Raw genomic sequence first — 26366 nt, forward strand, 5'->3', positions numbered from 1 at the left:
GTAATAAACGGGCTACAAGTGCAGTGACGTCACCCTTGTGCTCCATTAAAGCGAACCTTTACCCAAATCTTCAAAATAACAACACACCTTTAGAAATGTAGTATTATACGAACAGCACCGCAAACTCCCAACCAGCTCTAGAAGTTGCGCTGCTGGTATTTACTGTGAATTTAATTAAAGTCTGTAGTATTGGAATTCTCTGGATAGTGCGGTCTGTTCGTATACTACTACATTCCAAGGTGGAGACGCACCTATTAGACCAACACCTGGGGAGGCCTGATGGCATCAAAGAAATTGGAGCGGTGAGATTTCTTTTGCTTCTACACCTTTAGAAATGTTTAGTAATGACAATCTACAAACACATACTTCTAGATAATTGCCGGCTTTGTATACCTTATTTCTCTTTTCTTCCCCAGTCTTCTCACAGGGTCCATGTTTACTAAGGGCAGATTACTAGCTCTCCTGTTACTTTCTGGATTTCTTGCACATGTGACTAGGTTATGTGACCATGCACATCTCAGGGGAGGGAAATGCCTTTCCCTGAGATCTCGTGAGATTGCAGATGAGATTTCCCAGCAATGCTCTGCTGATAAGGCAATCCCAGTGTGCACTGCTTTGGCAAACTAAAGTAATTTTGCCCTTTAAAAGCAGGAAGTGAATGATCTGCAAGTGTAAGTATTTCAAAATCACAGCATTTTACACCTAACATGTCTATGTAATTATTAAGCATCATACATAGAGGGATGCATTGGTAGAACTTGATTTTTGAGTGTAATGGTCCACTTTAGACCTATAAGTCCCTATTCTGCAGTGGCAGTTGAAACATGTACATGTAGCCTTTTTATTCACAGATCCTGTAAACAGATCTATGAATGAAAGGTGTGGCTGGACGGGCAGAGTCACATCCTGCTGTGCGGAATTTAAATTTAAACTGAAGACACCGGAGAAAAGAACCCAGATAAGTTGGGGGCGGTTTGGGGGTGGGGATCGGTTACACCCTAAATATGGGTGTAAAATGAAACAATCAGAAATATGGAGTATTCGTTTAAGACTTAATGTTTCCACTTGATTTATTTGTGAAACCATCTGTGTCCCATCCCCCCCCCCCCCTCGCTTTGGTACTATTGTGCATTCTTTTCATTGAAGTAACATCACCATAACAATCAACAAGTCAAAGCGACCCGGTATTCCCTGCACATAAAATCTGGCATAGTGCACATTAAGGCTGGGTTCACACCTAGGCGTATTACGCATGCATGTCTGCCGCGCGACCGTCACGCGGTTTTTTTACCGCGGTTCGCGGTAAAAAAAATTGCGCGACCGTCGCGCGATTCCGAAGGCTACTTGGCTGTATCCCAATGGAAAACGCCCTCCAAAACGGCCCAAAGAAGTACATGTACTTGTTTGGGCGTCAGCCGTTTTGTAGGGCGTTCAGACGGGCGGAAATACGGAAAGGTGTGAACCATACCCATAGAAAACAATGGGATTTTCATGGTTGTACGTTTTGTAGAGCGTTCATAGAGCGTTGAACGCCCGACAAAACGGAAAGGTGTGAACCGGGCCTTAGGCTTATTCTACAGTAAAAATGGCAACAGATGTATAGAGAGCAATAACTGCTAGCATACCAGTATTTCTCTGTGCTACCTTATTGCTGCTCTTCATATTTCTGCACAAGAAATTCAATCAGTCGTGGCCCTGGTGGCATCACCCAGTTTCACAGTCAAAGGAGCCAGGTGGAAAATTGTCAGGTGAACAGTGACTGCAGTTATTCAGCTGCACTCACTGTTCCGCTCTTCTGACAGCCAGGGATGGCAGCTATCAGAACACAATAGCCTTCAGGAGAGATTACCCCAGCCACGTTGTTTAGCGTGGAAGGGGAAATCCAGAGTAAAAAGTGTATAGCTAGCTTTATTCTTGGCTTTGCACAGTTACCCTGAGAAGTTTTGTTTACAGGAGGAAAAAACATGAACCACTTTATTTTCTATGGGCCTATCTTTGTACACTGGTGTTCCATAATAAGATACTGCTCAGGGCCCCGACAGGTTTTCAGGTTTTAATAAACAAATTACTTTTATTCATATGTCAATTTGATGGAGATTGATATACATGTACACAACGCTACGTTCCCTTTCCAATTTTCCATTCGGCTTCTTTTGTTGAGCCAGGTGGTGCCGGTAGCAAGCAATCAATATGCACACTGTGGATTTGTTCACAGAAGTGACTTTTTGCAGTGGAGTTAAAACAAAGACTTGTTTTAACTCCACCTGTAATTAAAATTCTCCTTTTTGCTAAAAGTAATCTACCTATATTGCAACTGTAATGATTGGTAGCAAGGTTGAAAGTTGTTCACTGTACGATATACTACCTATATGCACAACTGGAACTTTAGTTTTGGGGTGAATATTTCTGTGGCAGATGTGAGCACAGATGTCACCAGCACACCAATCCCAAACAAGCGCTAAAGCCTGATGAAGGGACCCTGCGCGGTCCCGAAAGCGCTTGTTTGGTCATATGACAAAAAACTTCAATAAATGAAGCTTTTGCTATGTTAAAAGGATTAGTGTGCTGGTGACATTTCTACAATTTTGCTGACATTCGCGGCGCCATCCGCGGTCACTGCGAGCACCCCCCACTACAAGGGACATATCGGTAAGGAGTGCGACAAGGATAGTACTTATTAAGATGTGAGCACAGACCACATGTGGTGGCTGCATTAGTTTAATTTTCTTTTTTCGCTATATTTGTACCTGGCAACACCACACTTCCCATCCTAGGGTGATCACGTTTACTCATCGAGCAGTATAGTAAGCAAATTGCCTACAATGGTATATTTACTAGATCAAATAAGAAAAAAAAAAAAAGTTTGTTTGGAGATACATAAACTTTGAATTTACTTAAACAATGCCTTACGTGTGCAGGAGCTACATCTAATGGTGACAGATAAGAATAGAATCTAATATCTGGCATTATTTTAATATTCTTTATTTGAAAGAGTCAATACAAAAAAAATTCCCATAATAAAATGTTGTAAATGAAAGATGGGACATTTTTCCTTGTAATGCCAAGATAAGGAGAAAAACAAAACAAACAACAGATAGCAGCACATGGAAAAATGAATGTATTCCCAAACGTTGTGACAAGGCGACATCCTGCTTATATGAACCTGTGACTTTAGTGCGGCCACCAAAATGTTTTTTTTCCTCCCAGGCCAGCGTAACATTTATATAGTCCTCTGCAGAAGACAGACATATTACAACAACTTCCTTCCTTTTTAGAATTCCTGTTCTATCAATCTTTTTATTTACAGGACACAGCAGAGAATAATTCAAATCAGCAAATGTCTAAAAAAAAACAAAAACATTTTTAAGGTGTACAGACTAAAATGTAGCTTCAATGTTGCTAATTAGATTCTGAAATCTGGTCAATTGATCTCAGAAGTACAGTTCTCTATAAAGAAATTTAAATGAATTGAGGTCCAAATGGAGTTTTTTCCCATATGCTGGGGGTTTAATCCAAGCACTGGAATCCAAAAACTTTGATGTAGTAAAGCATCAACGTGCTATCATGTATTCAGCCACTATATCCTGCATAGTTACCCTCACCTCATGACGTATCAGACAGTATGGTCCACAATACAATAATAATAGTGTTGCTTAATGGGGAAGCATTGATCTTCTGGTTTAAACTGTTAAGGGTTACCAGCATCTGCTGTAACAATTAAGTTAGCTGAAGAACTGCTATTACTACAAGTTACTCTCTCATACAACGATTGACCCTTGGACCTCAGTCACCGATTAATTTTTGGTAAATTAGTATTAAAGAGTAGAAATCCTGTACGGGACACCTTTGCGGGTACTGCAAAATTACATATACATAGATTTATTTCTTCTGCCATGAAATATATGCATTTTTAGGAGATCAAATCCCTTAGCGACGTGGTATAGGTTACTTGCCAAACATGCCCTGGTATTTCTGTTTTTCTTTTTCTCTGGAAACACTGAGGGCAGCATCTGTCAGTTGTATATATTGTCTAATGTTCGCATCTGGATGAAGAAAAAAAAAGCAAAAATATTATGCAAGTATAAATAACATTCTGAAGCTGATTTACTCAATAAATTGAAGAAAAATGTACTTTAATTATCCAATTATTCAAAAAGCATAATAATTCAGGTTTATTTTTTTTCATCTGCATACGATTGTATATTCAAAGTGAACACGGCTACAATTTATTGATGGAGGATTCTCAACTCTACTAGTAAACTAGTCTTGTTAGATCTGCTTTGTATGAACATTGAGATGTAAAAAAAACCCCCAAAGATAAATCACCTTATTTTTCCCCACCTTTAGGCCTCATTCACACTACCGCGCATATTGTACCATATGCAAATAAATGGCTCCATACACGTAGCCGCATATGGAGCCGTATATTTGCGTAGCGTAAAAATGCACAAAACCAGAATGGAACAGATGCGTCCGGGCAGCGTATTTCTGCATATTTTACGCGCATACGCATGCTTGCACGTGTTTCCGAGCGCATGTGCATACAGTTAATTAAAATTTCTATTAGAAATGATGCATTCTGGGAATGTAAATAGTGCACGCAATATACAATTTTGCTCTTGCGTTGTGTGTGAATGAGGCCTAATTGTGACCTTCAATCTGTGCAATTCAATTTTCAATCTTTTTTGTTTTATAAACATTCCCTACATGAAGTGGATTCCCAGAGTGATAGGATTTATTTATTTTTTTGGTAAAAAAAGCACACCAAAAACTGTTTGCCTTTCTGTCTATCTAATGCTGGGCATACACCTTACAACCAGACTTTTGTCTTGCGATGGCTGTAATGTAATTTTAAAAACGTACGATCTGCCTATCTTGGACAGGCAGATCGTACTTGTGATGATCGCAAGCCGCGCCCCCGAGGGGCGGGCTTCCGATGACCGCAATGCCGAACGGGCAGTGTGCGCTTGCGCACACCGGCCAGTCCAGCTTTTATCTTACGAACATGCTACACACCCAAAGAACATCGTACGATGCTCGGCAGATTTTCGAACATGTTCGTAAGTTGAAAGTCGTGCGACCTTACAGTAGTAGAGGTCGTACGGCTTCCACACACCTTGCGATAATCGAACGATCGCGGGATTTCCCGCGATTATTGTAAGGTGTGTGGGCACCCTAAAACACCGGATAGGACTGACTTGAATTAAAGAGAGAGCAAGGGTTGAGTCAGTGCAGCTTGAGCTACTGAGCTCTGCAAATTGCTCTTTTTATTGGGCCAGACCATAATTATTAAATGCATTCCCTTTAACCTTTAAGATAAAAGTTATGGTTTAGGGGCTGAAATAGATTGCGATTAAGGGCCTGTTCACACGACGTCCGTTTTGTGTGCTGACTGGCTCCGTACGCTGCTGCACTCAAAATGCACCCCAATGTATCCTATGTGTTTTATGGGCTCCAGTTCTCACGTGTCCGTTCAGCTTACGACAGAAAAAAATACTGCATGTCACATTTTGTCAGGTCCGGAAACGGTCCGGATACGCAAACCGCGCACGAAACGCAACGAAAAAACAATGCAGCTAAGGGGGGAAAAAAAAAAGAAAAAAATTGTATTCTTGCTCCACTTATGATGATGTCATCAACGTTGACAAAAAATTAACTGTCAGCATCCGGACCGAAAACGCATTAAAAACGCACTGCATCAGCAGCTCCACGTCTGCTGATCAGGACCTGATCTCATGTGAACAGGCCCTTAGGGTTAGCTAAAGGGTTACATTTTCGTACTTGTCTTAGGTTCAGGATAATAGGTTAGCTTTTTTGGGTGTGATCTTTTTGCTTTCTTCTGGCTCTATTTATAAATGTCTTCAGACAACATTAACACAACTTTCACCTAGCATTCACGATTTATCAAAGAACAAAATGCGTGGATCCTGGGTGAAAGTTGTGTGAAAACCATGATAAATAGACCCGTGTGTTTACTTGAGCTGTGAATTTTTCATCTGTCCCTCCAGCGCTGCTGTGGGTCTCCGATCCAGCACTGACTCCTCTGTCCTTGCTGGTACTTCCTGTCCCACGGTGTCTGCATGCAGGTGCACGTGTCCATAGATTTACCTTGCGTCTCTCCTCGTCTCCCGGCCGAAAATCCGAAATGCACATGCGCCCGCCCCCAAAATGCTTTGCAGCCGCCCGAGCAGTTTCAGATTGTCGGATGGGAGCATGGGATATGTTTAAACCGCTTTTAAAGCGTTTTTTTTTTTTACTCTTTGCAAATATCTACTGCTTGCTAGCAGTAGATATATGCAGAAAAAAACGGAGGGTTTAATAACCCTTTAAAAGGAGGAAGAATGCAGAAGAAGTAGAATTTTGGGTTTGTCAGCTTTATCCTTTCTATCCTATTCTAATGTTGCCATTGGAGATTTTCCCTCACTTCCTTTCAGGAGCAGTTGTCACCATGACAGAAAGCGAGGGAAAAATAGAGCTTCAGATAGAAGCAAAAAAAATGTTTTGGCTGGACTTACACTTTAACTAAAGCTCAGCAATGATATATTAGGAATATACTAGTATGCAACACTCACCTTTAGGCTGCTTAGAGGCAGCTTGAGTCAGATAGCTGTGAGCTGTTGTATAGTCACAAAGATGATAGGAGGACACTCCAGCACGATACAATGCCTTAACATTATGAGGCTGCAGTTTAAGAACCTGCAAACTGCACTCATATACACGTTCATACCGCGGGTGCGGAGGCTGGAGGAGACATGCTAAAATACAAAAGGATTGCTTTAGCGAGAAGATAAACTATAGAATCTACACAGTTGTACCGATACATTTTCAGTTGTACCTGCTAAATTATTATAACAGTCTGCCTGAAGAGATTGCAGAGTTTCCAACTGCTGTGGTGTGAGGCTGACAGAAGCAGGGCCCAGGCCACATAGAGGGTCAATCAAGTGAGGGTCTAGGCTGCGAAGCTGCAGAAGTGCACGGTGGTACATACTCATAGCTTCCCGCCATCGATGCTCAGAATAGCAAGCATTGCCCCGAGTCTTAAAGGAGACTGCCTGCTGAAACCGCTGCTCCACGTCTCCACCCTACACAAAGGAGTAAAAAAAAAAAAAAAAGTTGATCTTCAGTATTTATTTACGAAGGTTAAATCTAATAAACAAGATAAAACATTTGGACAACATATGACTAATGAACCTTGTAATTACCCAGCAGATCTGTGCAAATAAGTCCAGATATGCCTACCAATATGACAAAGCTCCCCAATCCCTGCACTCAATACTCAAATGGCATTCAGCTGAAGTATTACTAAATCTCTTGTTTACACATGCTTAATATACAACACACTTTTGCAAAGCATATGCAGAGCTGTGCAAGCTTTGTGGAAGTCCCATCTAGCTCCATTTTTTGAAACGTTAAACAAATCTTATCTGAAGTGTTGTCACTTTAAACAACTGCTGCTGATTCCACAATAACTGTCATTAACCCCTCCATGACGGAGGCCTTTTTTCCCCCATTTTTTGCACCCATGTTATATTCCACATTTTAGGCCTGAAAAGTAGTTAAAACTCCCAAACATTATATATTTTCTGAATGCCAAGACCCTGTACAATATAATGGTGGTAGTTGCAAATTTTTATGTTGCGCAATATTAGCGCAACTCCTTATTAAACCCCAAAATTTAGTGATAAATTTAATTAAATGCCCCAAAAAACAACAAAATAACAATTTTTAAAATAAAATATAAAAGATGAGGTTACAACGAGTAAAACGATACCCAACATGCCCAGTTTACAAATTGCGTGCGTCCGTGAAAGGGCGAAAAACTGCAGTACCCCAAAAAGTCCACAGAAGACGCTTTAAAAGCCCCCACAGGTCATCAATTTAGAGATACCCCAAAATACTGGCCCTAGAATTATTGCTCACTCCGGCGTGCGCGGCGATACCAAACATGTGTAGCGCGTTTGTCGGTTTCATACGTAGGCGCACCCGACGCGTTTACGACTTTTACATTTTTGTTATTACATTTATTTTAAAAACGGTTTTGTTTTTTTAACTTTGACTGCTATCACATGGGGGGCTTACAAGCCCCCCCCATGTGATAGCAGATGGTGGTGACAGGTACTCTTTAAGGTGATGCTGGGGGTCCAAAAGACCCCCAATGTCACCTTTACACTAGAAATAAGCTATTGAAGTGCAGATCGCACTTCAATAACTTATAGCTGGGCTGCAGGAGCCCAGAACTGACAGCCCAGTGACCGGAAGTGATGCAATCTGCATCACTCCCGGTCCCACAGAACGGGGAGGGATCGCTGAACGGAAGTTCGTCGACCTCCTCCCCATGGACACCGTCCCGGGCCCGTAGGAGGGGCAACAGAGCCCGGGAAGCACGGCGGCGGTGTCCGGCCCCTTCTTCGGGACACAGAAGCGATCTGGCGACAGGTAAGTCGCCAGATTCGCTTCTGTTGTAAAGCAGACAGTCGGCTTTACAAGTTTAAACAGACTCCCGGCGGCAAAAGTCGCCGGGAGTCTGTTTAAACAGCCCCGATGCTGGCGACGTACACTGTTCGTCGTCAGTCACGAAGGGGTTAAATAAGATAATGGGAAAAAAAAATTACACAACTTTATCGCTATGACATAGGGGGCTAACAAAGCCCACCACCACGCACCATTAAAGCAATCGAGCAGCTCTATAGCTGCCTGAACGCTGGTATGTAGCAGTACATGTACTGTAACAAATGTTTAGTGTCCGGGGGGGGGAAAAAAGGCATTCATTCACGGCAACCCACATCCAAGAGCAAATGGGCAGGCAGCAAGTGTTTAAACAGACTCACAAGCAATACTTGCGATCATCGAAATGCAATGACCGCAATGCAGAACGGGCAGTGTGCGTCCAAGGTGGGCAGAGCGTACGAGCCACCCGTCCAAGGTGGGCAGATCGTACGAGCTTTCAATAAGCATACGACCATCGCAAGACAAAAGTCTTGCGATGGTCGTAAGGTGTATGGGCACATTAAGGCCTGGATCACACCTGGGCGTTTTACAGCGCGTTCCTACGCGCTGTAAAACGCTCAACATGTGAAAAACCAATAATTGCCTATGGGCATGGTTTCCGATCTGGGCGTATTTCAGAGCGTAGGAACATGCTGAAAAACGCCCTACGCCCAAAGAAGTACAGGAGCTTCTTTTTGCGCGTATCCATTAGGATACAGCCGGATAGCCCTCGTAAATGCGCATTTATTTTACGGCAAATGCGCATATTCCGTACGCCCAGGTGTGAACCCAGCCTAAGATCTGTAATAATGTGATCCTGGCACAGGTGGTCTGTACATCTGGGCATGGCAGGATGCTGAGAATGTGCAATGGAATGCTATAGCGATGCCACAGCAAAAATTACCATAATAATTGTAGGAGTATGAAAGGCTTTGCAGAATAACATACAGTAGTATGTATAATGAGCTTGTAAGTGAATTGAAATAAGATTGAGTTTACTTCAGCATTAGGGCTAATTCACAGCAGACGCATTGGGGCCGCACTGGCCTTTTCCAGCAAAAAACAAAAGCAAAATGCCTAGTTCCCTGTGAGCCCAGTTCAAAGCAAAGTATTGTGCAATGAAAAAAGTACTGCCTGCATAACTTTTTTTCAGCACAGCGTGGTGCATCGGTGTATCAGCATTTTTCTCTCTCATTGTACACCAGCAGCCATGTGTTTAGCTCGGCTTGCCGGTGCGAATGATGGCTAAAAGTATTTTCACTTTAGCAACCAAACACAAGTTACTGCTTACGTTAAAGTGCTTTTTCCTTGCTTAAAATTCCAACCTAGCATCCCACCATGTAATGTTAAAGAGCAACAATTCCCCCCATATTTTTTTAATGCCCACTCACCTTGTTGTTTGGGTCACCCTGAAGTTACATGCACATCCAGTGTTGTGCTGCTGCAATACCCTTCCGCATGCCTGGTTACATGCCACCATCTTCTGCCCCCCCCCCTGTCATCATCAGAGGGTCTCCCGTCTCTTTCTGGTTCCTGCACCTGCTTCCTGACGACCCCCATTTGCCACAGAGTGTCATCAGGAGGCAGTCAGCAAGAAACAGAAAGACAGCTGCCCCCTGATTAACAGTAGCACATGCACAATAGAGGACCCCGAGGACTCGTGACATCAGTATCTCAGAAGGCTGCAGGTGATTAGAATGTAATTCTTGCCGAGGAAGTGGCAGGAGGGGTCCAAAAGTAAAAATACTGCCAGATTTAGTTATCAGTTTTAAACTAGGAGTTCAACACTGCCTGCCCTAACTAATGGTTACAAATCTTGGAGGGTTAGATTCTGCATTATATGTTAATAAGCGGAAACTGACTGAGGCAGTCGTTATCCACTTAACATATAATGCAGAATCTTTGTCCTGTTGAAATTGCTCAATCACTTGCAGTTCTATGTATAATTTTGCCCCAAATAAACAACGGTAGGAAATATTCAAACAAATTATTTGGAGGTGTTCTGTGTGAATAGAAACGTGTAGTGAGGGGTTCTCAAATTTGATTGTAAGAGTAGGCATACACTTTATGTATTGGACGTGAAGCTATTTCAAATTCACTGTTCAGGCAAAGCCAGACTGCGCAGCAGACAGGAAACGTCATACACAAGCCACAATCATCTGAAATCCCCCCTCCAGTAACAGCACACTACCTGTTCAGCCATCACAGCCCAGTATCACTGACCCATGCTGCTTCAAGCTCTGCTCTTTGCCACTAGCGAGGAAGCCCGTCACGTGACTCCCGAACTTTCAATAACTTTATTCACACCGACCAATGCTTTCAAGAGGCCGACTTTTCATTAATATGACTACACACTTCCGGCCTAATGTCGTCCTTTCCTCCTCCTTAAAACACACCAGCCATAAATGACTGCACATCACCCTTTTTATTAAGAGAAACGAATCCCAATCTCCAAAGGAGAATATGGCAATATGACTCCAGACTGTTTGTTAAACACAATTTCCAATAAGCGTTTGCTTGGGAAATATCATATCATATCAAATACTATAGGACGGTACACTAAGCGGGCGAAGAAGCTGCGCACAAGTGCCTTCCCTTCAGCGTGCTTATAGAGTGAGGCCACAAAAGCCGAACAGCCAATCACAAACAGCAGCATCATCGCCCGTTCTCCGACAAGCAATGAGCAAAAAGGCGGGAGCCCGTCACCTGACCAATAGTTACCAATAAACGAGCCCAAGCTTTCAGTCCTGTGGTCCAATCACAATTTGATATTTAAACAGACTTTCTTCCCTACTACCAATCAGTAAATATGACGTCAGGGGGTGTGTCCTGTCTCCTGGCGGGTGTCTATTGTTGGTGGGGGTATGAATTGTTGCCGCCATAACGGGACTATACCGACAACTTCCTAGACCCCATTTAAGTCTGACTCTGAGCGAAGGGGGCGCTACAGGGGAACCGAGCCAGAAAAGACCGCGCCAGAAAAGACCGCGCCATTTTACAGCGGTTTGAGGTACGTAGGTCAGCTTCCGCCCCTACTACTCCCACTTCCAGACGAACTTCCGGGGTGTTCCCCTTGTCCACTTCCGGTGCGCTAAGAAGAACATCCGCCCTGTGTCTTTATCTGTGATCAGCGGCAACATGAGCGGCCTAGACCCGCGGAAGATGAAAGTAACCGAGCTGCGAGCTGAGTTGCAGCGTCGGGGACTGGATTGCCGGGGCCTGAAGGCCGAGCTCAGTGATAGGCTACAGGAGGCGCTCGATTCTGAGCTGCTCGGTGGCGGTGACGAGGAAAAGGCGGCGACCGCCAACCCGGGATTAGCGGAGCAAGAGGAGGAGGAACGGGCCCTGGCGCTCGGGGAGGGAGAAGACGAGGACGACCAGGCCCCCGATCCGACAGAAGAGGAGGAGGACGAGGACGCTGCGCACAACGATCAGGAGCCCCCCGGGGAATCGGCCTGCGCCCCTACTGAGGAAGAGGAGGAGGAAGAGGAGATGGAGGAGGCTGCGGAGGCCGGAGACACCGGGGGGTCGGTGAACGGGGCTGCGCACACGGAATCGGCTGAGGCTGCGGAGAGCAAGGACGGAGATGAGACTTCAGCTGGTGGTGAGTATACCGGGGAGTCGGCCTATTGTGCTGGGGGAGCATTGTGGACCTATACACAATGGAGGCAGCCATTTTGTGGCCCATACAAACAATCCGCCTAGAGGATGGCTGGTGACGTCATGAAGTACCAGCTATGAGGTTGGTGATCAAAGCCTACACGGCATCTGTTTGATGCCAATGTCCATTAAATGACTGCCACGATTGTTTATGGGGACAGGGGCTGTTTTTGTTGCTGATCCACTAGTTTTTTGTTGTTGTATGGAGATGGGGAAATCTCTAATAGATGTTCAGGGAAATGTAAAGCCATCATAATTTGCAAACCAATTCTGCATCATTAATGGGCATAATGTATAAACCAGAGGTTCATTCATAGCCACCTACCAATGATCGTGTTTCTGATTGGATCATGCTGTGTATGTTATGTAAACCCATCACTCACCCTGCACCACACACACACTTTTATAGAGGAGCACAGATGATGGACATATCCTCATGTCAGGAGATTATTGTCTGAAGTCCATGTCAGTCAAGTAACACATGTAGTTTTTACTCTAGCTCAGTTATTGGTTATGAACTGTAGGATATGTGGGGTGACTGAATGGGGACAACCTTTTCTGTGGTAGATACCAATAGTTTAGTCAGTGAAGTGTCTGAAGTACATACTGCAATTTGATTGTCCTACAAAGTATTGATCTACAATCAGTGCTTACTTTCCGGAATATATAAAGGCAATTTCGTTTTCATTTGGGTAGTCAGTTTTTTTTCACATTAAGGACGTTTTGTTACATTGCCCGTTCTGTAGACTCAACATGAAGTAAGAGAATATCTTTCCAATGGTAAGGAAATTCCCTCGTAGACCTTGGTCACAGTAATAAGCGTCCTCATCGGAAGACTTCCCTTCTATTTTTATGTTCTGGTAACTATCAGAAATTTGTATTTGGCCATCGTTTTCATTCCTGGTGGCACTGAGGATCAGAGCAATTCAAAGTGTGTTTATTGATGGGATTAAATACCTGAGCGTTTACTATTTCCTGTAATGAATATTTTCTGGTTGGTTTTTTACTTGGCTTATAGAGCGTAATGCTGGGTTGAGAAGTAAAGGGCAAGAGGTCCCATTTAGTCTGATAAATGCTACACAGCAAACTGGCTGTCCTAATGCTATTAACACATGCTGCCTCATGAATGTGAATAGCTGGATCACATAACAGAGCCCTGCCTCTACAAGGGAATGTAAACAGAGGGCTTTTCTACTGCTAATGTTACTTGGGAGCTGGAAGACGGCCCGTGTTATCAACATAATGTGCACAAAGATGAAGCTGCATCCTACACGTTTTCTTGTGCCAGGTTTCTTAAAAAGGGAACCTGTTAGGATTGAGCAGTGGAAGCTGTCATTGCAGACTTGTATTTGAATGTACGTACATTTGGGCTATCCTCATCATTGCTCCACTGTCTATTTTTTAGTGTTTTCACCCAAGATGAACACATTTTTATTTGATTCTTGCATGGAAGATATGACTCTTGGGTGAAAACAACAAATGTACCCATTTGGTGTCTGCTGCATATACAGACTTCACCCGATGTGATTGTGCTGCAGTCATTCAGCGGGCACATGATCTATTTCATGGATACTATTTATGCTTGCACTTTAACAAATGCATTCGTGGTTGAGTCTAAAGAATCTGAGTGTCAACGGAATTTACAGATTCTAAATATCATTGACCATGAAAATTGTATTGCCAAATTATTTTTTTTAAGTATTTCGTAAAATATCTCCCCAGTGCTCTTTATTTCACCCCACTAATTACGTCTTGGTATTTTGCAGGTGCTGATGGTGATAGTGATAAGAAGGACAAGAAGTCTGATCCCAAAAATGTAGGAGCTGGGCGCAAGGGCGTGAAGAGGGTACGGGAGGAAGAACAACGTGGACGCACATTTCATGAATACAAAGAGGAGGGTTATTATAGCCGGTAAGACTGACTTTTTGGAGCTCAGGTTTTCCCTTTTTACTGAAGGTTTTGTTTTTGTACTTTGGCTACTAGCTTGGACTCCCAGTGGACCTTTACCTTCTTTGACTAAACCATACAGCTCTGTATGCTGATATAAAATCATCTTACTTTCATTAGTTAAACAGACATATTTTTATTTTACGTACAATTCCTTTTTTTCCACTTCCTGGTCCATTTTGGCACAAATGATGTAATCTGTGCCCAAGTATTGCATCCAGGGAAGGGTACATCAGAAGAGCATTGCTGCGAATACTCGTCTGTAATCTCAGGAGATCTGAGGGAAAGGCATTGTCCTCCCCTGAGATGATGTGCATGGTCACATGTCCTAGTCACATGTGCCAGAGTTCCAGGAAGGAAAGGGAGATTAGTAACCTGACCTTAGTAAAAATGGCCACTGGGAAGAAAAGAAAAATAAGGAATTCAAAAAATAAAAAGCCTGCAATTATCTAGAAGTATCTGTGGATTGTCATTACTAAACATTTTAAAGGTGTATTTATTCTCATTTGAAGATATTGTTAAAGACCCTCTTTAAGGAACCTTTTTGTTCTTCAGTTGTTTTATTGGGTTGGTTAGTTTCATTTTTTTTTTTTCATGAGAACCTTTTACGCATGCATGACATTTGTTTTTAAACCTAAAATTTCTAAGTGGAGGCACATTAATGTTTACCTTTTAGTTTTTATTACTAAGGGAAAAAAACCCTTACTGCATTAGTCTGTGATTTAGTTTCACTTTTACTAGGTGTCTGGCTTCTGGGATCTCGGTGCTTAACTGCCCTTGCTTTCTCCAGTAAGAGCACTCAAGAAGACCTGGATTTAAGAACCGCAATTGTAGAGCATAAGCTTGGTGTAGAAGAGTGTAATCTAAGCAACTGCTCCATTTAAACCTATGGCTGTTCTGTTCTCGTCACTATTGGGTAAAAATTATAGTTGTAGTAGCTCTATTGATACACAGAAACCTTGCGCCAATAAAATAAGAGATAATTTAGCTGCGAGCACTCCCTGTAGAAATAACCAACGTATAACTCTCAATGTGCCAATCGCTTTCAACCTACACTCTACATAAAGTAAATATATACATTTCTTCAATCAACATCCTATAGAGGTACTTAAATATATAAATTGGTGCACAATCTTTCACAAATTGTGTGAATAACTACATAAAAAAAGAAATCTTCATATAATATCACTAATAAGTGCCTGTGACCAAACAATGTAACCCAGTGTCCAAACAATAAGTCCCAAACAATAAATATATCCCAACTTCACAAATCCAATTATTCTGAATAAACAGTCCCACAAAAGGGACTTCGGAAGGTGAGAGGTTTTCACCACAACTCCTCTCAAACTGCCCTTCTGATCGATTTTGATCACATTACCTTGGATGAAAACGCACTTCTAGAACTCTAAATAGAGGGTCTAAAGGGTGAGGTGAGTGGCCCTTTTTGGTGAGGGGCACAGTTTGAGAGGAGGTGTGGTGGAAACCTCACACCTTCCAAAGTCAATTTTTATGAGAATATTTGGACTTGTGAAGTTGGGATATACTGTATTTATCATTTGGCACTTATTGTTGTGTGGGCACTGGGTTCTATTGTTTGATCATGGGCACTTATAATATTTATTGATACTATAATGAAGATTTCCATTTTTTTTATTTTGGTATTTCACACATAATGTGTGAAAGATTGTGCACTAATTTATATATTTAAGAAACACTATAGATGTAGACTAAAGAAATGTATGTATTTACGTTATGTAGAGTGTAGGTTGAAAGCGCGGCACAGTGCATAGTTCTATTGTTTACATATGCTGGGTAACATACTCTGATTTAGGTTCAATTGTTAGATTTGGTGAAAGTGATTTACCTTTTTTTTCTTTTCTTTTCTCTTTTTTACTTTGCTAGTTCCAAGTCTCCTGCACCTACTGCAGAGGCATGCGATGAAGTTGAAGACAATGTGCTGTGTCTTGATGCATGTAAGTCATTGTATCCTATTCTCCTACCTGCATTTGGGAGGTTTTCCCGTATTACTTCCCCTAGTGAAATTGTTATCTTTAGTACAGAAGGTGAGGGGAAAGCTGACAAGAACACAATAGGCTAATTTGCCTATTCTATGAACAAATTTCAGTACACAAACTTTAGATGTATCACATATGTGTGCATGTTTGTTTGTTTATTTTCCTTGTGAAATGGGCGTTTAATGTGTGAAAGCTTTTTTGTTTTTGTTTTTTTAATCTTTTTGTAAACAAAAAGTTACTTCATCATGGAGAATGGCTCCTTTTTTTCTGTTTTTTGATATTAAGATAACTAAACCCCAAAACAAACCAGTGTTTTGCAGCTTACCAGTCCCTATATGTTTTCGCTGTGTTAGTTTTCATTTTTCAGGCTGAGATTATTTGCGAAGTCAAGGAAATAACTGTTACCAGAAATGCAATGTCCAAGTCACTTCCTGTGAGTTGAGCAGACCGCAAAAACAATACTGTATGTTATGTAAACATATTCTGATATCCATGTGATTGAGATGAACAAAGGCATACATGTTTGAAGTTAAGACTGGGTGGCATTTAGTGGAGGAGTGAGCGTAGCCACCCAGGGACAGTAAGTTCTGTTTGTAGGCTTACCAGCTAAAGTTAAGGGGAGGGGTGTCTGAAATAGAACTAATACATAATTCACATCTAAGGCCTGGTAAGCTGCTAGATATATATATGTATATGTATATAGAGTATGTATGTATACATATTCTATATCTCAAATGTTTTTAGTTGCACTTTAAACATCTACTGGCACTCCGTTATCTCCAGACATAAGCTATTTTAACGATTAATAACCTGTGCTAACAGTGTTGGTTGAATGCTAGAACATCTGGTGCTAAGTTGTTTGTGCCACATTTACAGCCATTCATTGTGGTTTCCTAAGGTGTACTAAAACGGTGTTCATTTTTTTTTTTTTTCCCCTGTGTTGATGCATACATAAATGGTTTATTGAAATCTATGGCAACATATTACAGAATGCATGTTTCTAGATTCTAAAGCATTTATGTTTAAATGGGGATATGTGAACTAGATACTTATGCTCTCCATTCTTTTTCTTGTTCATGTAAGTTTTTCTTTCTAACACCCCTGTCTTCTTACAGCGAACTGTGATCTGCAGTTTAAGATGGATAAGGATCGTTTTGGAGGAAGACCTCTCTTTTCTGAGAAGTTCCCATCTTTGTGGTCAGGCTCTCGAGCTACTCATGGAGTAGCTCAGGGCAAAGTTTACTATGAAGTCAAGGTTAGTTTTCAGGCAGATTTCAGTTTGTGCACAATGTCCATTTCCATTATGTAGCAGATTGAGGAGTATGATGGTGGCTTGGTGTGGCTATTGAAATACTATGATGCTATGAGTAGTGCCTAATAATTCTTTTGTCATGTCGGAAGACTGCAAAACAAGTTTGGAAGGTGGTAACCGTCATAGCTTTGCCATTTTGTTAGAAACTTGTCTTCAGCATATTGTTTTCCAGTCTTGGGATGTGGAAACAATGTCCATCTCCCCTTAGTGGGCCTACTCATCATTTTTCTCTTGTGATCCCCTTCCCAGACACCACAAGTCACAGTGGGAGGGTTTTAGGCAACAGACAGTGCCGTCAGTCCAGAATGCAGTAGGCGGCACTAGATATGACCAGGTGCTGAGTGACCAACTACAGGGTTGTAAATCAGCATCTGCTCCCTGCACCATTTGTTCATCCCACTGTCGTGCAAACGGGCAACCTGCATGAGTGACAACTCTGCTCTGTATTCAGAATCAGTGTAGCATAGTTGCCACTCATCACAGGAAGCTGCATTGGGTACATTTCACTGGTAGGATCAGCAAGTATTTGTGAGACTTTGCAAATGTCTACGAGAAAACTTAAGTGCAGATGCTCTCATAATTAGGTGCTGCAGGGAATGGTTCTACTTTTACCTCTTCCTGGTCAGAGCAATTTCTTTCTATTTGCGCACACATGATAAAATCTGAATTTTTGGCTACAAAACAGCTTCAGACTCCCAAACAATGATATATCTTCTGAAAGCATAGGCCCTGTAGAGTAAAAAAAATAAATGCTAGTTGCAGTTTTCTATATTGCAAGGTATTTGCGCAAATGTTTATCACACCAATATTTTTTAGGATAAAATACACTAAAATGAAATTTAGTGCACAGAAACCGAATACCCAATTTTTTTTAAGTAAAATATAAGACGGGGTCACGCCTGGTAAATGGATACCAAACATGTCGAGCCTTAAAATTGCATGCGTCCGTGATGCCACAATAAAACTACAATACCCCAAATTTCCCATAAGCTTTGCTTTTACTGCTCATCAGTTTAGTGTTACCAGTGATTGATGGCCATAGAATTATCGTTCGCGACGATATGTAACGTGTGGTGCAATTTTTGTTTTTGCATGTAGGCGCACCTGACACGTGTTTGCGCTATATGTGCGTGCACTATATGTGCGTGCACGTGGGGGACTTTACAAAAAAAATTGGGAGGGGGCGCTTTTTTTTTTTTCCACTCAACTTTATTGCTACAAGAACCTTTTCTGTGTTCAATATTAAAAGTAATCACATTGTGATCACTATTACCCAATGACTCCCCAATTACAATATCCTCGATTAACTCTGCATTATTAGTGACAATTAGATCTATGTAATGGCAAATATAATGCAACAGGTCTTTATGAAGACATCAGGGGTCTTTCAGTCCTCTAATGTCACCTAGGGACAAGAAGATGAGGAAGCAGAGATCTGCCTCCCCAGCTTCTGGCTCGCAGAGCCACGGAATATACACAGTGACACCAGAAGGGATTTAATGCACATCACTTCGGGTCCAGTGATCAGAGGAGAGATCCAGCGGCTGGAAGCCTGCTGATTTCTCCGATCAGTCAGGGGAGACCCGCCATTTCAGTCCTGGGCTTGCATGGGGGACAGCAGAGCCCAGGGGAGGGGGACACAGCGCCGAACCATACAAGCGATCCGACAGATGTATTTAAACAGCAATCGCCCGCTGTTTAAAATGATACCAAGAATACCGATGCAGCAGCCTTGTTCTTGGTACAACCGCTTCAGGTCGGGACGTTTTTTTGCAATGGGTGGTCCTGAAGTGGTTAAACAACTCGGCATGCAGTTTTTTTCGTGTTATACTGTGTAAACATAGAAAAGTATCACCAATTACCCTTTTTCCTGTTAGCGTATTTGATTCTGTTTCTGCTATCACTGCAGTCACTGGTTGTCATCTTGCTTGAGAACTTTAGTACTAATGCTGTAGCACACACTTATATGGCTTCCGTTTTTCCCCTAATGTGTAGGTGACTGAAAACCTGCCTGTGAAAGAAGGCTGTACAGACGTTCCTCTGCTCCGTGTGGGTTGGTCTGTATGCCAGTCAGCTCCGCAGCTAGGTAACTATTCTATATGGATTTTTATTAAAGCTGCCCTTTTTCTGTTCCAGAATTGTTTTTGAACTCTTCCTCTGTCACTGTTTGTTTACCAGGTGAAGATGACTTATCCTTTGCTTATGACAGTCGGGGGTTGAAGGTTACCAGCGCACAATTTGAACCTTATGGGGAATCCTTTGGCGAAAATGATGTGGTTGGCTGCCTTGCTGTAAGTTCTCGCTTCTCTACATTTTTGGTTTGAGCTGTTGGATCTGAGTGAAAGGGGTATATCTACACACATTTTCCACTGCACACACCTGTCATTTTGAAGACCGGTTGTGTTTTGTATGTGTCATTCTGTGTGACTGCATGTATGTGACTGCATCTGGTAATCAGCAGCAATTTAAACTAATATTTTATACATCAAATTCATTAAAACTAAATGTGTAAATGTAATATTAATTTTAATGACTCTTGAAATGCTTAACATTTTTATAACCATGTCAATCCTAAGTTTAATAGGATTCATAGATGCTAAGGGAAGCCTACAATGGATTTGGGTCAATATTTTAAAATGGACATGTATCTCTCAATCTTTGTTTTACAAATGAAATGATGCATGTAAATACCAGAGTACTATGGGTTAACTAAAGAGATAAAGCCGCACAACAGTTTCCTTTGCAGTTCCCCATTGCATAAAGCCTTGTAATGAGCACTGTAATGGAGAATGAGCCACTTTTGCAAGTGGACTTATTTGATTTATGTTAACAATGGGCACCTTTCAACACTAATGGCAGCTTAAATGGTTAAATCCATGAATGGGCAGCTTTACAACCACCTTGATCATTTTTACTAAATAGCTGTGAGCCTTCTGCACAAAATGGGAATAAGCTCACAGCTATGGAATTTTAGCTTGCTTGTGCTGGAGTTGCATTTTCAGTGGCCACCCAATATCCACAGGGGGAAGACTTTGGGCCCAGACAAATTTGTCTCAAATGTTTGTGTAACAGATGGTTTCAAATGTATTTTTTTTGGTTGTTGCCGAATTTGAGTGTGCTTATTTTTGTTTTCTTTCTTTTAGAACCTTGATGGTGACTCAGTGGAGATATCTTTCTCTAAAAATGGCACTGAATGTGGCCAGGCGTTTGTTATAGATAAGAGTACCTTGGGAGAGCAGGCTTTGCTGCCCCATATATTGTGCAAAGGCTGTGCTTTCCAGGTGAACTTTGGACAGATGGAGGAGCCCTGGCATAGTGCACCTGATGAATTTACATTCCTGAAAGCGTTTCCGGATGAAGGTCTTACAAGGGTAACATCACCACCAAAAACCATTGAGGAGTGTGAGGTATGTAGCAAGTCTGCAGGACCCATTATTTAAGATAACCTTCTCTTTGTAGGTGAAATGAATCATTTGAGTTTGCTTTTAGATGGGTAATGGCTGCTGTGGTGTACATAAAACCTGGAGGAATAGACACTGCTCAAAACTTGCTTTACTGGGGTCACATTTTGGATTTGTAGTCACTGAATTCTTCTATTGATGCTCAACACTACTCGGTGTATGTAAACCCCAAATCAATCATGTAATATGACAGTATAGAACTCCCTGAAATGTAATGGCTGCATTAGCTTAGTTTTTGGGGGGGCTTTTTCCACTTTCACCTAGTGAGCCTGTTGGTAACACACTTGCTGTCCTAGGGTGACAACATTCATTCACTCACTACTAGTACAGAAAGGGCTGGAGACTATGTACAGTTTGTATTTGTTTTGTACTTGTAGACCTGTCCTAGTTTTTATTTTTAGTGAGAGGAAGGGAAGCACCAGTTTGTGTGACTGCACTAAACGGTTCTAAATGAATATCTGATTGCTAAGCACCTCATTTTATTGAAGAATGCACATGCATTTCTATTTACTTTTATCAGGTATTGCTGATGGTTGGCCTCCCAGGGACTGGAAAAAGCACATGGGCTGAAAAACACATTAAGGAGAATCCAGAAAAACAATTCAAGCACCTGTCTACAGATGTCTTGCTGACACAACTGAAGGCGAGTTCTAACATTTATGTTCGGCAGGGGATGTGTGAAGCCAATAGGTGGCTTAATATTTCCTGCATGTCCTTGACAACTAGGTTTTTAATACAGAGTAGCCCCTAACATTCAGTTAATGATGATGAACAGTTATTTAACCTCCAAATGCAGTTTGTGCTGAAATTCCTATAGATGAAACCAACCTTGATGAATAATTTTAGAACACGCATAATGCACTTGCAAATGTTTTTCAGAACTTTGTGCTCTTTTTCACTATTTACATGGTTTCCATGTGCACTGGTGATGTAAGCTTAGAGGTCGGCTTCTTTCTGTTATTTGTCAAACAGGATACTGGTGTGTATTATATAAGCTTAATACTAGGGATGCACCAATACTGTTTTTTTTTTTTTTTTCTATCAGGTACCGATATTTTGCTTTCAGTACTTTGCTGATACAGAGTACAGATACCGATGCTTCCGCTGGCATTTGTCTGGGAAGCCGATTCATTAGGAAGCCCACTGGTGGGTAATGACATGCTTCCCAGCCAATCAGCAAGCCAGCAGGCGGGTCATTACTCGCCACCCGGCTTCCTGATTGTGCAGGAAGCCGGCTCCATGTTCCCCTCAGAGGAGATCTTCTCTGACCGGAAGTACCAGTATCGGGTAAGGTATTTGGGCGAGTACGACTACTTGCCGGGATACTCTGGATCGGCACCAATACTAGTATCAGTATCTGTGAATCCCTACTTAATACAGTGCAGGTATGGCTAAACTTGACTGGTTCCTTTTCTTTACTAACTTGTTGTTTTTTTGTTTTGTTATGCAGACAGCAGGACCAGATGCCCCTGAAGAAGATGAGAAAGCCAAGGATCATCTTGTCCAGTTAGCAACCCAGTGTTTGATCAGGCTGGTGCCCCTGGCTGCCCGCAGGAAGGGAAATTACATAATTGATCAGGTGAGGAAAGCGAAGTGTTTGCTGGTGCACTTGGTCTGCTTGACTTATTCATTAAGATTTGTTTTCTACCCTCTTTACAGTGCACAGTGTACAGCTCTGCACAGCGCAGGAAAATGCATTGCTTCAAAGGATTTCAACGCAAAGCTGTGGTACTCGTCCTAAGTGATGAGGAGTGGAAGCAAAGGTTGGAAAAACGCAAAGAGAAGGAAGGGGAGATTGTCCCTGAATATGTACTCCTAGAAATGAAAGGTATTTAATCTTGCTTGTCTTAGCAGTATTTTTGCCCACCCTCTTCTTTTCCACCCTAATTGTCATGTCTTTTCCTATGCAGCCAACTTTGTTCTTCCTGCAAAGGGTGATTTTCTAGAAGATGTTTTGTACGCTGAGCTGAACCCGGAAGAGGCAGATGCTCTGGTACAGAACGATAAGAAAGAGGCACGGAAGCAACTGCCCACCAATGAAAAGAGAAGAAACCGTATGCAAAAGCGTACACGCTCAGACAGGGGACGCGGAGGTAACCGTAAGCATAACCATTTTTATTTTTCTACTCCTTTTTAGGCTGAAATCAGCCGGGCTCATTCGGACCTGCATCCGACAAGTTGAAGAAACCATTCCCAAATCCCTTTACAGCTTACTTCTTGGCATGAGCTCAGCAATGTCAGCTTTTTCAAATTAAAGGGTCATTCTCTGTTAACAACCACAGATTTCTGGTTTAGCATTGTGTACCAAGAAAATAAGTTGCTGAGATGCTGCATTGCTTGTACACGGCCAGCATGCTAGTCAGACAGCCTTCTGTTGGGTTGTACTGCAACAAGCCACTTTCCCAAAAATGTCCATCTAACAATAGCCTTTGTTGTGAGCTACAATTTTTATTTTCACTCTAGGTAACTACCAACAGCAGAGGAGCTTCAATAGCCGTATGTACATGCAGCACTCAAGGCCACAGCCCTATCATCAGCAGCCACGTCAGTACTGGGGAGGAACCCAAAGAGGGGTGAGTAATTGGAAGATATAAAAAAAATTTAAATCTCTACATGGTGGGACAGATGCATGTAGAGTGGACTTGAGAGTGCCTATGGAAGAGCTTATTGACACGTGGGGTTATTGGTTTAACGTCTTGCACCTCTAACAAAATCTTTCCTATTTTGCAACATAGGGCTACCAGGAATTCTATGATCGCTATTCTGACCAACAAAGATACTATGGACAACAACCTAACTTCAGGCAGCAAAACAGAGGGGTAAGTATTGATTTAACAGGGTAGAAAATGTAATGGTTTACAAGTATACAGGATGTCCTCAAACCCATGCTCTGTAGTATGTAGCTGCATCATAGCCCGTGTGGAAGAATCTTATATCTTATATCTGGTGTCTGGTTATTTGCTTGTAGTGGGAGTGGAGAAGCAAAATACCAATCAGGCTAGCTAAATTTTGTTGGGTGTTTTTTTTTTGTTCGTGTGTGTGTGTCCCAATGGTTTTCTCAACTTGCTCAAATTTGTTTAAGTTGGCTGGAAGATTCCCTCTAGCTTTCTAGTTTTTCACATGCCTGGGGCATGTTCAGTGGGAGCCTTCCAGGACCATCTGCCGTCTTAATTGACAAGTCTGTTTGAAAATGATCATATACAGACCACATACAAAAATACTAATTTGAATGGAATACAGTTCTAGGTTGAGGATAGGCACTTATTCTAAAGAGTTATTAAACGCTTTACATAACCTACTGTATGTATTCCTGTACCAATTGCCATAGATTTTTGTTTACTATAATAACAAACAGGTTGCATTTAGGGCTTTTACTGGGACATTAAAGTCCCTTAAAGTGACGAGGTTCTACAGCTGAGTGATCGAATAGTTAAGGTACTTAAATGCGTTAAGATTTTAGTGTCACTTTAAATTAGACATTCATAAACTCAACCTATCCACATGTGTTTTGTAGAGTACTTAAAGGAGAACTATGGGGTCAGTGTTTTCCCCATAGTTCTCCTTAGGTTAACGGGAGGACACAAACTAGCGTCCTCCCGTTACCCTAAGCTCAGTATACCGCGAGCTACAGCTCGCGGTATACTGAGACGCCGGAGCAGATCCCGACTTAGATGACGGGATCCGCCCAGCTGCGTGAGTGACAGCTGGCTCTGCCTATCTAGAGGCAGAGCCAGCTGTACCCTCCCCCGTCCGTTCCACCAGTCAGCGCTGGCAGATCGGAGAGGGGAACCCAGCCCCTCCCCCTGTCGCGGCAGAGAGCCCTGACAGGATCGAGAGGCGAGCGAACCCGGTATATGTTCGCTCACCTCCCGATCTACTGAGCCGACCTGTGACAGTCTCATTGTCACAAGTCGGCTAGAACTATGAGGTGAGTGAAAAGCACTCACCTCATAGTTCTCTAAGTTTTTTTAAGTTAAAATGAACAAATCAAAAAAGTCCAACCTGTTTATTTCTACATGAACATATTATGGAAAAGCATAAGAGTTTAGTAATCCACAGATATATACAGCTAAAGTTGTATGCAAATCATTAGTCTTCTGTAAAAATCCATCTTTGCCCCTCCTGACTTTGCCTCTCGAGCCTTCCGGTGGATGCATAAATGACAAGTTCATTTCTAGTAACCTTGTACCCCTGACGTCCCTAGCCTTTGGCGCAGAAATGTCACCTTGGGCTCCTATTACTCTGCACTATGGCCCCATCTTATTTCTATCGTTGAGCTGTATTGCAGCTGTCCACCTGAATAAAGCATATAAATTAATGGTGCTACAGCGGTAATTGGTGGGGACATTTTTGCTAAAAGGTCTTTGTGGCACTAGGCAAGGCTGCACGGTAAAGATCACTGGAATTTGAAGGAGAGTATTTATCATGGCAGACTGTACTCAAGGGTACTTTTTTAATGTGAGTAATAACCTCTATGACCAATAGGGATGGTAGAGATTTTGGAGGGTAAAGGTCCAATCTTAAGTTATTTCAGGTGCAATCTAAAATGTATACAACCTCAGCTGTCTTTATTTCTGGATCTATGGAGTGTTTAGATGTGCAGTATTGTATAGTTGTAGGTAAAATCCAATGTTTTGGTAAACTTACTGCTGTGTAAAATGTATCCTCCCCCCCCCAATAACCAACTTCCTTCCTTCCTCATTTCCACAGTGGCAGAACTATGACAGAGCACCATACTGGGATTATTATGGGTACCGTGGATACCGGTGAATGAAGTAGTCACACACAGGGGAAGGCAGCTCGGGGTGGGGTGGGGGGTTTGGTTTGTATATTTCTTTTCTACATCCAAAAAAAGAAAAAGAAAAAAACAATTTTTGTGGAGGAGAAACTGCAGAGCATGTAAAAGGTCAGAGACTTGATCTCCTTTCAACTTTTTGTGTGTTTATTGATCTTTAAAACCTGCACAGGTTCACAACTCTGTCCAGTCTTGTCCTCCTCTGGCTGAGGTAGACTGTCCATTTTCTTCAAGAGCGTTATGGGACAGACACCTGTGTGAATGGGGGCTCCGTCCTGCCCTGCATTCTCCTGCCTAGCTAGGAGTATTATGCAGTGATTTTTACTTCAGTCTCATCATAAGCCTGTAACCTGTTTAATTTTTATGCCAAAAGAAGAAACATTTTTAAGAAATAAAACTTGTGTGATGTAATTTCTCTCCAGTGTTTTTGTGTTTAATTGACACTTACATATTGGAGGTAGCCATTTTCTGGACATACCAGTTCATCAGTGAATGTAGTTTGGGCTAGGAATTGGAGACATCACTATGATCTTGATGCTGGATTAGTCCACTTAATGGTTGCTTCCATTATGTATGAGCCATGGGTACACTGTAAATGAGGAAGTGAAACTGAACACAAATGGGGTCATCTTTGTAAATGAATTCTTTTCAGAAAAGTCCTGAAACGCAGAAAATAAACCTGTGGCTGT

The 26366-nt window shown here is 42.1% G+C and overlaps 2 protein-coding genes across 2 annotated transcripts; one reads left to right on the plus strand and one right to left on the minus strand.

Annotated features, from left to right (window-relative positions):
* Window positions 1–3868: 3868 nt before the first annotated feature.
* Window positions 3869–10807, minus strand: TTC9C (tetratricopeptide repeat domain 9C). Its single transcript, XM_018565449.1, has 4 exons — window positions 10679–10807; window positions 6836–7082; window positions 6573–6755; window positions 3869–4043 (listed from the first exon to the last, which is right to left on the minus strand). Exons 1-4 carry the CDS (start codon window positions 10688–10690, stop codon window positions 3946–3948), a joined length of 540 nt encoding a protein of 179 aa, XP_018420951.1. The 5' UTR covers window positions 10691–10807; the 3' UTR covers window positions 3869–3945.
* Window positions 10808–11495: 688 nt separating this feature from the next.
* Window positions 11496–26092, plus strand: HNRNPUL2 (heterogeneous nuclear ribonucleoprotein U like 2). The gene is made up of 14 exons (XM_018565436.1): window positions 11496–12088; window positions 13914–14058; window positions 15997–16067; window positions 17225–17364; window positions 19417–19507; window positions 19600–19712; window positions 20565–20828; window positions 21403–21525; window positions 22333–22461; window positions 22542–22710; window positions 22793–22975; window positions 23346–23455; window positions 23618–23701; window positions 25593–26092. The coding sequence occupies exons 1-14, from the start codon at window positions 11626–11628 to the stop codon at window positions 25650–25652; spliced, it is 2145 nt and encodes a 714-aa protein (XP_018420938.1). The 5' UTR covers window positions 11496–11625; the 3' UTR covers window positions 25653–26092.
* Window positions 26093–26366: the final 274 nt, after the last annotated feature.

Source organism: Nanorana parkeri, unplaced genomic scaffold (assembly GCF_000935625.1).
Source record: "Nanorana parkeri isolate BGI_ZX_2015 unplaced genomic scaffold, ASM93562v1 scaffold25, whole genome shotgun sequence".
In the NCBI taxonomy this organism is placed as follows: Eukaryota; Metazoa; Chordata; class Amphibia; order Anura; family Dicroglossidae; genus Nanorana; species Nanorana parkeri.